Source organism: Phalaenopsis equestris, unplaced genomic scaffold (assembly GCF_001263595.1).
Source record: "Phalaenopsis equestris unplaced genomic scaffold, ASM126359v1 Scaffold000167, whole genome shotgun sequence".
Taxonomy (NCBI): domain Eukaryota; kingdom Viridiplantae; phylum Streptophyta; class Magnoliopsida; order Asparagales; family Orchidaceae; genus Phalaenopsis; species Phalaenopsis equestris.
The window spans coordinates 287,020-301,756 of record NW_018164609.1 but is presented as its reverse complement, the minus strand read 5'-3'; the positions used below and the strand labels follow the sequence as shown (position 1 = coordinate 301,756).

At 36.3% G+C, this 14,737-nt stretch overlaps 2 protein-coding genes across 3 annotated transcripts; one reads left to right on the top strand and one right to left on the bottom strand.

The window, feature by feature from the left end:
• The first annotated feature begins 394 nt into the window (after positions 1-394).
• On the top strand, positions 395-2,463 carry LOC110022085 (tubulin beta-1 chain). Its single transcript, XM_020720874.1, has 3 exons — positions 395-866; positions 1,227-1,496; positions 1,576-2,463. Exons 1-3 carry the CDS (start codon positions 473-475, stop codon positions 2,247-2,249), a joined length of 1,338 nt encoding a protein of 445 aa, XP_020576533.1. The 5' UTR covers positions 395-472; the 3' UTR covers positions 2,250-2,463.
• Positions 2,464-3,480: 1,017 nt separating this feature from the next.
• On the bottom strand, positions 3,481-14,559 carry LOC110022087 (L-type lectin-domain containing receptor kinase VIII.1-like). Of its 2 annotated transcripts, none has more exons than XM_020720876.1 (2): positions 13,342-14,559; positions 3,481-3,562 (listed from the first exon to the last, which is right to left on the bottom strand). In XM_020720876.1, exons 1-2 carry the CDS (start codon positions 14,339-14,341, stop codon positions 3,513-3,515), a joined length of 1,050 nt encoding a protein of 349 aa, XP_020576535.1. In that variant the 5' UTR covers positions 14,342-14,559; the 3' UTR covers positions 3,481-3,512. The 2 variants fall into 2 exon arrangements, with proteins under 2 accessions (XP_020576535.1, XP_020576536.1); XM_020720877.1 differs by lacking the exon at positions 3,481-3,562 and adding an exon at positions 7,976-8,043.
• Positions 14,560-14,737: the final 178 nt, after the last annotated feature.

Here is a 14,737-nt window from a genome sequence, read left to right as displayed (position 1 = left end):
TATATATATATATATAATTTTTTAAGCCATGTTATTGAAATATTTTTCATAAAATTATACCAATAATTATTTTTAGAATAATTAATTAAATAAAATTTTAATTTCATCCTGAAGTTTGAGGGAGAAATGGCAGCCTCGTTATTAAATAATCCCAATGGAGTTCCTCCGAAACCTTTCCCCTTCAATCAACGGACCTCTCACCCTCCATGTCATCCATTCGTATTTGAAATTCAAATTTTGAATCCGAAAGAGCCAATCCAGTCCGTCCACCCCCAACACTTCAAAATCAACGGCCCTTATTAGCCAGCAGAATGAAAATTGGGGGGAAAAATAGACGTTGCTGGTCTTGCGGCCGCTCCCTTCAATTATTTATAGCCCTAAATCAGTTGCCCATTTTTCTCACGTGCACTTCTGAAGACTCTCTCTCTCTCTCTTCCTACTTTCTTAGATTCATCTTTCTTTCCCTGTCAAGATGCGTGAGATACTTCATGTGCAGGGCGGGCAGTGCGGCAACCAGATCGGAGCCAAGTTCTGGGAGGTGGTGTGCACTAAGCACGACATTGATACCACCGGAAGGTATCAAGGTGACACAGATCTGCAACTTGAGCGGATCAATGTATACTACAACGAGGCCAGTTGCGGGCGCTTTGTACCAAGGGCTGTTCTCATGGATCTTGAGCCCGGCACCATGGATAGCATAAGGTCCGGCCCCTATGGTCAGATCTTTCGCCCTGACAACTTTGTGTTCGGTCAGTCCGGAGCAGGAAATAACTGGGCTAAGGGACACTATACGGAGGGAGCAGAACTCATAGATTCGGTTCTTGATGTCGTCCGCAAGGAGGCTGAGAACTGTGACTGTCTGCAGGGTACTCTCTCTCTCTCTCTCTTCTCCCTCCATGCGAGGCTACGAGTTGCTGGGTGACTTTTGTTTATTCCGCTTTCAATGTTTGATGTTTTGTTTTGATACTCGGATTTTTGGGTTTCTTTGACTCAATTTATTCCGAGGGTTTCAAACTAGTTTCACATGTATTCTGCCATTGTTAGGAGTTGTTTTCTATGTTTCTGGTGAGTAGTCGCTTATTTTTGTCAAACTCTGTGACAGTTTGTATTTTATTTTGTTTTTTACGACTCTGATTTGGGGTTGCCCTGTGATCATTCTTGAAGTATCTTGTCTGTTGTTTGCTATGATTAGTTGACCAAAGTTCAATCTGTGTTATTCTTCCCAGGATTCCAGGTTTGTCACTCATTAGGAGGAGGAACTGGGTCAGGCATGGGAACCCTCCTGATATCTAAAATCAGGGAGGAGTACCCTGATAGAATGATGATGACATTCTCTGTTTTCCCTTCTCCAAAGGTTTCAGATACAGTTGTGGAGCCATACAATGCGACTCTCTCAGTTCACCAACTCGTGGAAAACGCTGATGAATGCATGGTCCTTGATAATGAGGCTCTTTATGATATCTGTTTCAGAACCCTTAAACTTTCGACTCCTACCTGTAAGTTCATTCTTCTCTGTTCAATGTTAAACACCCACTCCAGTTTCCATTTCTGACATTCTTTGGTCTTTATGAGCAGTTGGGGACTTGAACCATCTAATATCAGCGACAATGTCGGGAGTAACATGCTGCCTGAGATTCCCTGGTCAGCTCAATTCCGATCTTCGGAAACTAGCTGTTAATCTCATCCCCTTCCCACGTCTGCACTTTTTCATGGTTGGCTTTGCTCCCCTGACCTCCCGTGGCTCTCAGCAATACCGTGCCCTCACAGTTCCGGAGCTCACCCAACAAATGTGGGATGCAAAGAACATGATGTGCGCTGCAGATCCAAGGCATGGGCGCTATCTGACAGCTTCGGCCATGTTCCGGGGCAAGATGAGCACCAAGGAAGTGGATGAACAAATGATGAATGTGCAAAACAAGAACTCATCCTATTTTGTGGAGTGGATTCCGAACAATGTCAAGTCAACTGTTTGTGACATCCCTCCAACCGGTTTGAAGATGGCCTCCACTTTTATCGGGAATTCAACTTCGATACAGGAGATGTTCAGAAGGGTGAGTGAGCAGTTCACTGCAATGTTCAGGAGGAAGGCTTTCCTGCATTGGTACACAGGCGAAGGAATGGATGAGATGGAATTTACGGAGGCTGAGAGCAACATGAATGATCTCGTGTCAGAGTACCAGCAGTATCAGGACGCCACAGCTGATGAAGAGGGATATTATGAGGAGGAAGAGGAAGCTCAGGAAACGTGAAAGGTGGGAGCTTCTGCAACTTCCAGTTGCAAGCTCAGTTTGTAATTGAGCAGAGTCCAAATCTTAGTTGAATGGGAATTATTAGTGTCATAGTTAGTAGTTTGATTTGGTTTTATGCTTTTATTTTGAATTTTTTGAGAATCAACTCGTTCGATGCTTTGAAACACTGCAATTTTTTGTTTGATGTTCTGTTTAGTTAATGTTCCACTGAAAATCATCGTCTTCGTTTTATTTTCAACTAATGGACATCATTGCTAATGCTGTGATTTAGAATGATTAGCTAAGGAAAATGTTCCACGCTACAAGTAGTCTATATGCATTCAATATACATCATCTATATTTTGTTCATTTATATTAGCTGAGGAAAATATTCCACACTACAACAGCTTTGCTTTGCATTTTGCACATTGAAACAAAAAAGGAACTCTTGTTCATCATAATTGAGCCGAGTATATCATAAGGGTTGTAATTGAGCCGTGTATATCAAAGTTCGGACTTGACTGGAGATTATGTTGAGCTTTCATTTATTGTTCAAGCTTGGTTTGTTTAAATTTTTCAATATTTGAATTTGATTTGTTTATAATAAGTGAATGAATATTTAAACGAGCTAAAAATTTAAACAAGTATCTGGATTTTCAAGCATAGAAATCAATAAATAATTTTATAAATTTTTTTGCAACAATTAATTTATTGATTAATTAAAAATTCTAAACGCAACAAAATCCCAAGTAAAATTATGGAGAAGTGCATTAGTCAAACATTGCTTGGTATCATTCCGGGATTTAAGAGAAATGGTATGGAATGGCTTGCATAAAGGGGCCTATTATGTTGGGGTTATAAGATCTGTCTTTTAATTGTGTTGAGAGGAGAATCGTAACATTTGAGATGTGGCTGATCTAAACCAAGTTTCAATTGGTGTTCTCCTTGTCCACACCCTTGCACGCATCATCACAGCTAGGATTTGGGTGGCGCCCAAAAAAATTTTCAACAATGGATTTGAAGAGGGAGAAATTAGCACGCGCATCAAACTTCTTCCGAGAAAATACATCCTGATGTAGCAAGTGAAATGATCGACAAAAATGACTATTTATAATTGTCACACAAGTAAATTGTTGAAGCATAAATACTAAAACAACACTAATTGTAGAGCACTAGTTGTCAAGAGAAATAACTTACAAATAAATAATTTGTGTGCTTGTTATGATAAAATGAGTTGCACAAAAAAGAAAGCGTGGTGAAAGTGAGCATGTCAAGTAATGGTGGTTAATTAGTAGTTGACATCAAATACGCATAAATCCATCTCAAGTTTTTCCCTGCACAAGTATTGCCCATTTTCAACAATCCTCACAAAATAAATAAATAAATAAATAAATAAAGTTATGATTTTTGCATAATAGATACACAACACATTAGACAAGGTAAATGGTTAAGTGGAGGCATATTAAACCCAATATGAATAATGGGATACCTGTCATAATTTTAAATTTTTTATGTCAAAATTAAAACTCAATTCAATATTTCAATTAAAATTTCGAGAAGTGACAATGCTAAATAATATTTTTATAGACCCTTTTAAAAGTACATGACATAAAATAAGATGTCTTGAGACGATTTGAAAGCTTTTGTTTTAAACAAATGTGCCTAAGCAATTATGGACATAAAATAAGCTGATGCAGTTTTTTTACTGTATATTTTTTTATCAATTAGATGCATTCAAGTGTTCTATAGAACCATACACTACCAAGTTTTAATTATTATTTCTCCTTTACTATTGGATCATGCATATTTAGGTGTACTTATTTTGTTTAGGATATCGATGTTTTTACTCTCTTAAATAGGTACATGAGTTTGCTAACGTTATCTTTCATGAACAAATCCCATTTTTTTTCTCATTGATGCCAAAATCATCATAAGATTCTGATGAGCTGTTAATGTATCACATCATAAGTTCAGATTCTGCTCTAGCTTCACCTCTAGTGCCCCAGCTTTGACCACCTACTATTAATGTTTACTTGAGAAGACCTCGTTCCTCTAATCATAGTCTGACACCTGTATTATCTTCCTCAATGGATCCTCCTCCCAGTAACCTTAATTTACTTTATTGCTCTTTTAATAGATAAACATCAATGTGTCTATCTCATTTTCTCATGTTCACTATAATTAGTTGTCTTGCAATTCTTGCTCGTTTATTGCTTCTTTTGACTCTGTTTCAAGACCTGTTTAGCAAGCTCCATCCCATTATAGATGGCAGACAATGATGCTTGATGAGATGAATGCCTTAATTAAAAATGAAACTTGGGAACTAATTGAACTACCTTCTGGCAAGAAGGTTGTTGGCTATAAGTGTGTCTTTGTAGTTAAATTTTAGTTTGATGGATCTATAGCTCGCCTCAAAGTTCGGTTGGTTGCTAAGGATTATGCTTAAACTTATGGGATAGACTATTTTGACACTTGCTCTCGGATAGCTAAGTTCACTTTAGTTTGCCTACTCTTGTCCTTGACTATATGGAATAATTGGCCACTGCACCAGTTAGATGTGACAAATGCTTTTCTGCATGGTGATCTTTTGGAGGATGTATACATGAATCAACCTTTTGGGATTGTTGCTCAGGGGGAGTCTTAGAAAGCATGTCTTTTTCAGAAGTTTTTATATGGAACAAAGCCTTTGAGTATGGTTTGAAAAATTTAGCCAATCAGTAGGGTTTAGGATGGAGAAAAGTAGAAATGATCACATTGTATTCTATAAGCAATTTGCTTCAGGAATAATTCTATTTGTGATTTATGTTGATTATATTATGATTACTGAAAACGATGTGCATGGAAGCTATCTTTGAAATTGTTGCTTCAAAATCAAGTCAGCACAAAAAATAGCGGTTCCTTGAAGTACTGTTTGGGGATTGGGATATCAAGGAGTAAGAAGAGTATATTTCTATCTTAACGGAAGTATGTGTTAGATTTTTTAGCAGAAACTGAAAAATTAGGGGTCAAACCATGGAGTACTAAGATGCTTTCTGATCAACAACTTACCCAGAATTAAGAGTTTTTTAAGGATCTTGAACGACATAGGAAGTTAGTGGGAAATTAAATCACTTCATAGTAACATTGTGCATTCAGTTAGCACAATAAATCATTTTATTTCTTCCCTTACAGTTTATCATTGGTATGCTTTGGAACAAATATTATGGAACCTCAAGGGATCTTTTGTATAAGATATTTTATATTAGGATCAAGGACATAAAAATATCATTTTTTTATGCAGATTGTGCAAGTTCCAAGATTGATCGAAGTTCTATTACTGGATATTGCATCTTTGTTGGTGGTAATTTGGTTTCATGGAAAAGTAAGAAACACAATATAGCGTCACGATTCGATGTTGAATATGAGTATCGAGTGATGACACAAGCTTCGAGTGAACTGAAGTTGATATCCTAACTCTTGATCGATATGAGTTTTAAAATGATAGTTCCAGCAAAGTTGTGGTCTGATAACCAAGCTACAATCCACATTGCCTCAAACTATGTCATCATAAATAAACTAAGCACGTCGAGATAGATTGTCATTTTGTTTGTGAAAAGATTTATCTGAATCTAATTTCTGCAGCTCATGTGAAGACTAAGAAAAAATTAGGAGATATCTTCACAAACGTCTTTAATAGAGCTAGAGTCACCCATATTTATAACTAACTGGGTATGATAAATATCTATACTGCAGCTTAAGGGTGAGTGTTATGAAAGACATAAATATGAAGTTCATATATCAGGAAACTTGATATAATGTAACCTAATTAAAAGAAATCTAATTATAATATCTTTTCTATATTAGAGCTTTTCCAAATTTAGAGAGTTGAGAGTGTTCATAAATATTTCATAATATTTTAAATTATGAATAAAAAAGAAAGCAATTTTTTTTGTCACATCATTGATTCATAAAATATCTCTTAATATTTATGTTTCATATAGTCCATGTTAATTTTATTTCAATTGTATCATTACATCAATAAAATTGAGCATCTCACATTAATTTCATGTTAGCTGTTTTTACTCTTATAAAATCAAACAAAGGGTGGCATGCAAAGAAATCTTCCAAATTATCTAGTTATTTTAAAACATCTCAAAGATCATTTCAGATAGGAAATTCCAAATAATTCCCAACTTAAAGAGCCTTAGGATCAATTATAAATTAAAACATTCCGCGGAATGACGGGATCACACCAATTCGAGAAAATCGGAAGAAACCTTAAGTAGAAAGCACAATCAAAGCAATCATAAAAGCACGTGGGAATTTACATGGAAAAACCCGAGAAAGGGAAAAAATCATAGAGCCGCACTACCAGAAATTTCTACTATAAAATTCAGAAGGTTTTACAAAGAACTCACACAAGTTTCCTCTTCACACACAAAGAAAACTCACAGGACTTACTACGCAATCTTCTATCTCCGATACGATGCAAGAATCAAGCCGAATCACAAAAATTCATCTCTTCGACACTTCTCACATTCACCAGGATGCTCGTAAAGAATACAAAAAGAAGATTCATGAAGTTTCAGCCTTTTCGCAGCTTGAATTTGGACATGAAACCAAAAATCTGCGAGAAACTGCCCCTGGCGCATATGCGCCCAAACTTGGCGCATGTGCGCTAGGCTTTTTGCTGCGCAAGCTTAGGCTCCTAAAGGTCGGCGCCTATGTGCCAACTTCACTGTCCAAGTGCCTAGGCACCAAAAGAGGCACCAAAAGAGTGGGGACATATGCACCCATGGCTAGCGCCAGCCAGCCTTACTGTCTGTCGTCGTGCTTTGGCTTCAGACAACCCAACAATATCTTCCATCAAATGTAAGAATATAATATTGAACAATAAATCAGTTTTTATTGTGCAGGACCATAGCCCACATGATTTAATACATTGTATTTTGGTTGTTTTAGTAAGTAACGTAATTATTACATCATACTTGTTGAAATGATAATGCAAAACAAAGTTTTAATAACTATATATGCAAGATGTCTCAGGGTCCTAGATTCACTAATTCAAACCTAGGATTGGCGGGATGCACAAAGAAACATAGAAAATTTACAATTTGTACTTTACTAATTGTTATTTTAGGCAAAGATTTGCAAAAAAAAAAAAAAAAAAAAAAACCCTTTATACACTCCAAAAGATAATAATAATAAAAAATAAAATAGAAACATTCACAGAAAATAAAAAAAATGTAAATAAGACTAAACAACATTAAAAATTTATATCATAAAATCAAAAATCAATATGAAACGATATAGATGAAATCTCAATCACATAAACAAACCAATCACAAACTTATTTAGATGAAACAATAAGGATAGATGTCACAAATTTGAAGATATGGGCTATTTCAATCAGTATAAGAAGTAGGATCCCTTTGAAGTTGTCAAGGTTTGCAATGAAGCAAAATAATTCACATTAAAAAATATACACACAAGCTTGTAACAAATAAATTAAACCAATCATAGGCATGTTACATCAAATATAAATTAAAAATAAAAATAAAACAACTAAACCAACATAAATGCACATCATTTTCATATCATATGAGCATATTTTTCATTGAAGTGTTGAAAGCACAATTGGTTTGATAAGTTTGATACTTGAATCTTCGAGAACAAATTGCGAAATAAAGAATAAAGAGTGCGCCCCGGTGCGATTGGAATTAGCCGACGTGTGGTTCAAAGTGAGATGAATTTGGTGGGCAATGGGATGGGGATCTTGATGGCCTCCCGATTGCTGCCATCATACTTAAGAAGGAAGGCCTCCTTTACAATTGCCCATGGCCACACACACATAAAGGAGATTTAATCCATGCATCAACAGACTCGACGCAATGCACCAGATCATTCAAGTTTTTCGTGCTCTAAAAAGCTTATCTGATCTCTAATTCAACCAAATTATATGAGATCAAGTTATGATTTTTCTAAATTTATTTCATATGCTTGCTATGCATCAAAATATGTGCTGATTAAGCTGTGATTTTTGTGATCCAAACAGTTCTCATTCCTTTTTTTTTTCCCTGCGCATTCTGGTGCAGGAGGTTTAAAGCCTTATTCTTAACTGCAAGACATGGATGGTACATATCTCACCTTAAGCTTTTTATGGAAGGTTCTTAAGCTTGTACATGACCAAGTGATTTTATTACCCATTCATAAATTATTTTTAAAATCTCTTTTCCATGAAACTTCATACCTAACAAAGTCATGCCAACATGAGCAATCATAAGATATTAAATTTTTTGCTGCCATTAATTCACAATATTACTTATAGCATTTGTCGTGTTTAATTACTTTTCTAATTTCTCCTGTAATTACTTTCTCTCAGTTTTTCTTTTATTAGCAAAACACATGATATTGTAAGATACAAATCAAAGATATTCTAAGCTTTTAAAAGCAGGCCTCTTTTCTCTGCAAGGGTCAGCACAAATAACAGCCCCAAGACCATGTTTTCGTCTCATCAGCTATAGCTACTCGTCTCTAATCCTCTCAACAGCCCCTTTTCTCCAAATCTTTTCCGTTGCCTCTATCAAAATTACCTCTTAAATCAACAAAGCTCACATCTACCAACTACAACTCTTGGTGTTTTGAATTCCGGGCCCCTTATTGAATATAATATTTGATTGATTTTGTCCTCATCCTTTACCGATTGTCAAAATAGATGATTGAAGAACAAAAAAAATCAAAATAACAGCTTCTAGATTTGATAAGATTCACTCATTCTAAGTGTCATAGCCAAATCTTTCCTTCCCCTTCATCACGTCTTTAAAAGTATCTTGTGAAGCATGGACAATATTGTATAAAACTTATGCCAAGCCTACTCATGGTCATCTTAATCAGTTAAAAGATCAACTCCGTCTTCTAACAAAGGCATGCAAACAAGAACTTTAATTTGCAATATATAGAGATGATGGTTGATGAACCCACTATGTTAAACAATTCAACTCCTGATTTGATCATGAAGCTTCTTTCTAAGAATTCCTGTTGTCATTCTAATTTCCTCGAGGATGGTTACAATCACTTTGCTCTGCTCTTCATGTTTGTGAAACTCATCAACTTTGATGAACTATATGAACAACTCGTTAACCTTGAAGCACATCTCAATTTGAAAACGCAAAAGAAAATTATCGTTCTTCCTAGCACAAACTTGGCTTTTAAACCTAGCCATTCTTCAAATCCCAATGATTCCAACAACAAGAATGACCAACCTACCCAACTAACACATACTAAATCAATATCAATACAACCAACATTGTCTCTCTAACCCACCCTCCTCCAAAAATACATGGCCACCTACCTTCAATGTCAACCAAATGCCCTATTTTGGCAAGTTTCAATTGTGCCGCCAACAAGGTCACTCCGCGACCTTCCTATATAAGACCTAGGATCAAATTCCTCAAAACAATGCCTTTCCACCAATTGATAAACTTTCTCTACTTCGACATATCCCATCATGGCACTATTGACCTTTAAAATGACTTCTTATGGCATCTATAATGGTAATGATGACATCCTCATTAGCAATGAAGCCAATAACTTGGTACAAGATTTCATAAAGTAAAGCTAAAGCATACGAGAAAAACCATCGACAAAAAAGATAAAATATCTAAACCTATCAGATAAAATAGGACAAAGTCCCCATACATCAAAATAAACTAACCCAAAACTATGGTTTACTTGAATGGATCCAAAAAAGGTTTATTCACCGGGAAAAGAATTAAAATATACCCCGACAATGCCGATATGCCACCAAAATGGGCACTATTAACTATGGGAACATAATACAAATGATGGTGTTTGACAAATTAAAACGACTCATAATCTAAAGATGATTACTACTGAAACTGAGGGTGCAATTTTTTCAACATTGATAGTGATGGTCATAATCGACAACAGATCTCAAAAGGAGATAAGGCATCGGAACAGGCTACGAGTCGAGGTATCTCGTTATCATAAATGTATAGCCCACCCCAACATTCTCATCCTTTATCAATAATCTTATTTGTCATAAGATTTTGAGTTAGACAATGTTCGAGAAAAAATAAGATACAACAATTAAGAGCATATGTAAATTTACTAACAAAAACAACATTAAAATCGAATTAAGGTAAACTAGAAACAAAAATTAAAGGCAATATAGGTGTAATATTGATGGTGTTAGAATCAAGAACATTAGAGGTAAATCCATCTGCTAAAGTGACGGAAGACAGATGCATATGAAAGGTATAAAAGAGTTTTGGATTACCTATCATGTGATATATATTACCCGAATCAATGATCCATTATGTAGAAGAGGAAAGAAAACAAGTATCACTTACCTGACTCAGTAAGGGTAGTGATAGATGAGAATTTCTTGGTTGTTTCTTAAAATTTGATGAACTTAGCATATTCATCTGCACAGATCAAGAGTCTGACTTAGAGAAGTGTCATTAGTAGTAACCACGTGAGTTGTTTGTGATTTAGAAACCTTTTGGTTCTTTTTAAGCAACTTCTGACATGTTCTTTTCGTATGACCAAGTTCATGACAATAATAGCACATAACCTTCAACCTCTAATTTCAAGAATTCGGAGTTCCACTTCTATAACTATCCTGAGGCTGAAATTTACTAATGTATGTATTTTCTGATTAGCAAGAGCACTAGATTGTTATATGGATGAGGCATGAGAACTCGAAATTGTACGCAATACTCTAGTATAGGCTTCCCTTAGTGTAATACATCCTTGAAAGGTTGCATATTGCATTAACTAAAAGTAAAAGGGATATAAAGGCTTAAGGAAAAAAGAACGAGCAAAAAAGAGGGGACTCCCTCTTATAAATGGACAGTGGACCAAACATGTATGGCAAAATAAAAGACTCAAAGGTAGCGCAGCTACATCTATTGGGGGTCATGCTCCAACAAATGATTTACATTCCACCGGGCGGTCACTCGTGCCTCATAAGAGCAGGGATAACGATGATGAACATCTCAAACCAACCAAGAGGGGGGCACCGAAAGATGGTATAAAACAAACTCAGAGTAGTGCATCCAGGGTCTTATAAGATTTGTGATTCGACATCTTCATACTAAGAGTTGAGGCTAGATAGAAAACTCATAATAATCGTTAAATCTCTCTGAGTCTGCTGAATCCGGACATTGGTACTGAAGGGCATTATCAAGTTCAATTTTTCTTACATAAGTTAAAGTGCATGTGATATGTGTTAAGTGATTGATCATGTTGTTCAACTCGATAGAAATCCTTGCATACATAAAAAATTAAAGAAATATTTTCTATCCCAGAAAACAGAAATGTCAATTCTTCCATCACATCTTTAACACAGTTGCAATGAAGAATATGACTAGATTGATCAGATTCGATAGAGTTCCATATTTGTACCACTCAGAATAATTCGACTAACTATCAGCTGGGAGATTATTAAGTAGGTGACTCTCTTGGAAAATATTCCTTAAATAGTCTAACAATTTTATTCCAGCAAAACTAATTGATGATATTTTGTTTTTCATCTATAATCTTAGCCGCTCATGAAACCAAATCTATCTCAAAGTGTTTGTGTTCACTCACCATAATCGATGTCATTCAGTGCTAAAGGACAAACTGCCAAAGCACTAGGAGATAATAAATTGAATGATCGTTGAATAAAGGAAAAAAAATGAACTAGCAAAGTCAAAAAAGGTCAAACACAATAACCGAGAAAATCAACCTAAGCAAAGGAAGCATACACCGGAACACAACAACTGAGGAAATCAATCTAAGAAGACGTCGGCCTCATCGAAGCCCTAATCTCATCGACACAAATCGAGCGGATGAAGCAGATGCAGATGAACAACGGTAACATGCATATTATGCTTTCAAATAAATGCTGATGACATCGTTCGAAGCAGACGAAATCGAAGGCTAGGTAGATGCAAATGGCGTCATCTGAAGTAGACGAATTACAAGAATTAGGCGATGCCATCACAAGAAGCAATCAAAGACTTCAATGAAGTCAGAATGAGTCCTATCCTCAGAAGATGACATCGTAGAAAGCAGTTGAAGACATCGACAAAGTCGTAACGAGCCCGAGCTACTAACGATGACATCACAGGAAGCAGTCAAAGACGTCGACGAAGCCAGAATAGGCCCGAGTTGCAAAAGAAGACGAACGATTCCCAAATACTAATGTGGAAGACGAAAGATGTAGACTGGAAAGATTCGACGAAGCTCTGATACCATATGACGAAAAAACTTACTTTCTTTTTATTCACAATTGAATATATATATAAAATTAATGAATATATCAGTTATATATATGTAATATATATATATATATATATATTACATATTTATACACACTCCCAACTCTCTAAATTTTGAATTACTCTAATATAGAAAACATCTTGTAATTAAATTATTGCCTAATATCACATTTTCTAACATAAAAGCTTCAAATTTATGACATTGCAAATCAAATGAATATAAAACCAAATTACTTATCAATTCAAAATTTATAAATAAATTAACTCTTGTATGTTTGATTATTATTTAATGTTTAAAAATATTGTAGCTAAATACGATGTAACTTGATACTATCTTCTTACCATTATGTATTTTGTTTTTTAAGTTGGAAATGTATATGTCAATATTTATTGCAATGAAAATAAGAAACTATAACATCATCGAAGAAAACTTGCAATAAAAGAGTCAATTTACAAGCCTTCACATTCAAGATATAGTATGAAAAGAAAACATAATCTATGAAAGAAAAACATAATTATACCGTGACATTTATCAGAGAACATCAACCCCAACATTCAGCTGAAAATTATGTTGAATAACTAAATGCACACATTTACCACAACTAGCAGCTTGTAAATGGAAATCAGTACCACATTGCTCTGCTTCTATCTTAAGCCATCAAAGAGTTCGTTGTTAAAACAGTTACTTTCACATGGAAATTGCAGCATTTGCGAACACTTGGCGCAAAAGCTACATTTTCCATCATACAAGACATTCAAATACTGAAACTAAAGCGTGGAAACATCTAAATTTACAGTGAAGAGCAGACCTCCATTATCTTTTTAGGTCGGTGCAGTTTTTGTACCTTTTTCGCTAACCGTCACAGCTTCTTCATCGCCAGCTTCCACAGGGTGCACGGTAAACTTCACAGCAGAAACTGGACTCCGGCAAGAAATCACATTCCACGCAATAACCACCATGAATGCCATCAAAGCACCACAAACAAGCCCAAACAACCATGCCATGACATTGAACCTGCTGTAACTACTTCTCTGATGAATCTTGGATCCATCCTCAGAAGCCACAAGGTATGCACGAGGATCAAGAGGCTCGGAATGCATCCGATATGAAGCTCCATGCTTAACTACAAAGCTCCAAGCGTAGATAAAGCTGCCGAGATTTGAATTTCTTTCTGTCGAAGTAGAATGATCACTTGATGAGCTTATACCCACTAGCAGTGCCTCCATCTGCAAGACACTGGACATATCAACTGGACAGGAGATGAATGGACTCACAGGTCTCCAAGCTCTAAATCTGCTCAACCTCACTTCAATTCTCTTTAAAAGCCCATCATACTCGACCCAAGAATGCAGCTTCCCCCCGCTTTTCACAATATCATCACTCGAAGAAAAATTACAGCTTTCAGTATTTGATTCACGAGCAACCCTAATCCCGACGTGACCACCGCTGGCATTGCTAGTAAGTTCCACCAAAAGAATGTTTTTTGAGATGCGAAACAGCCGTGGATCAGCCGAATCAAGAAAAAAAGCAAGGTTATTTGCCCCGGAAGGTGAAATGGAGAAGCAGAAATAGGTGGAGAACCCAGGGTTTCCCTTTCCCCACAAGAACTTGAAAGGTTTCCTGTAAAGGATCTTTCCGGCGCCGATCATTCTAATGGCGGAATCTTCAACCGTGGCATCGCCGTAGAGAGCTATAGCGGAGTCCAAGGTGAGATTTCTAGGGAAATGATCGAAGGTGAAGGAAATAGGCGTTGCTGATGCCTGGGTTTTGGGGGCGAAGTTGATGAGGGAGAGGAGGATGGCGAAGAGAAGGGGGGAGCACCCGGAGGTGAAGGGGATGGCCATTGTTGGAGCTTCGGCTCACTCTTCGGTAGATTCCTTCGTTGCCTGTGCTTGCTTGCGTTCAAGGTCTCACCATTCTGTAGCTGATGCCAATGGATTAGATCTAGGGTTTTGAAGACAGTAGGCCCAATTCGTCCCGATGGGCTCCACGCATCACGGCCGCCACTTTGGTTGCCATTACGACCGCTGGCTTCTGCATGGTAAAGTGTAACGTTACTACACTGGTTGCTAGGGGTTGGCAAATAGCAACTGACCGGTCAAATTATATTTGATATAAAAATTAAAATTATGAGGCATTTACTTAAATGCCACACAAGTTTTATATATTCAGATATCCAACAACTAAAATTTTATATTTACACACACACACAAATATATATATATATATATATATGTATG

What these genes read in the sequence shown, in the direction of transcription:
- LOC110022085 (XM_020720874.1), top strand. Translation starts at nt 473, where the DNA reads ATGCGTGAGATACTTCATGTGCAGGGCGGGCAGTGCGGCAACCAGATC. An exon ending in GAACTGTGACTGTCTGCAGG is followed by an intron (nt 867 to 1,226) that starts GTACTCTCTCTC and finishes TATTCTTCCCAG; the next exon opens with GATTCCAGGTTTGTCACTCA. An exon ending in TAAACTTTCGACTCCTACCT is followed by an intron (nt 1,497 to 1,575) that starts GTAAGTTCATTC and finishes CTTTATGAGCAG; the next exon opens with TTGGGGACTTGAACCATCTA.
- LOC110022087 (XM_020720876.1), bottom strand. Translation starts at nt 14,341, where the DNA reads ATGGCCATCCCCTTCACCTCCGGGTGCTCCCCCCTTCTCTTCGCCATC. An exon ending in TGTGACGGTTAGCGAAAAAG is followed by an intron (nt 3,563 to 13,341) that starts GTACAAAAACTG and finishes ATACTTGTGCAG; the next exon opens with GGAAAAACTTGAGATGGATT.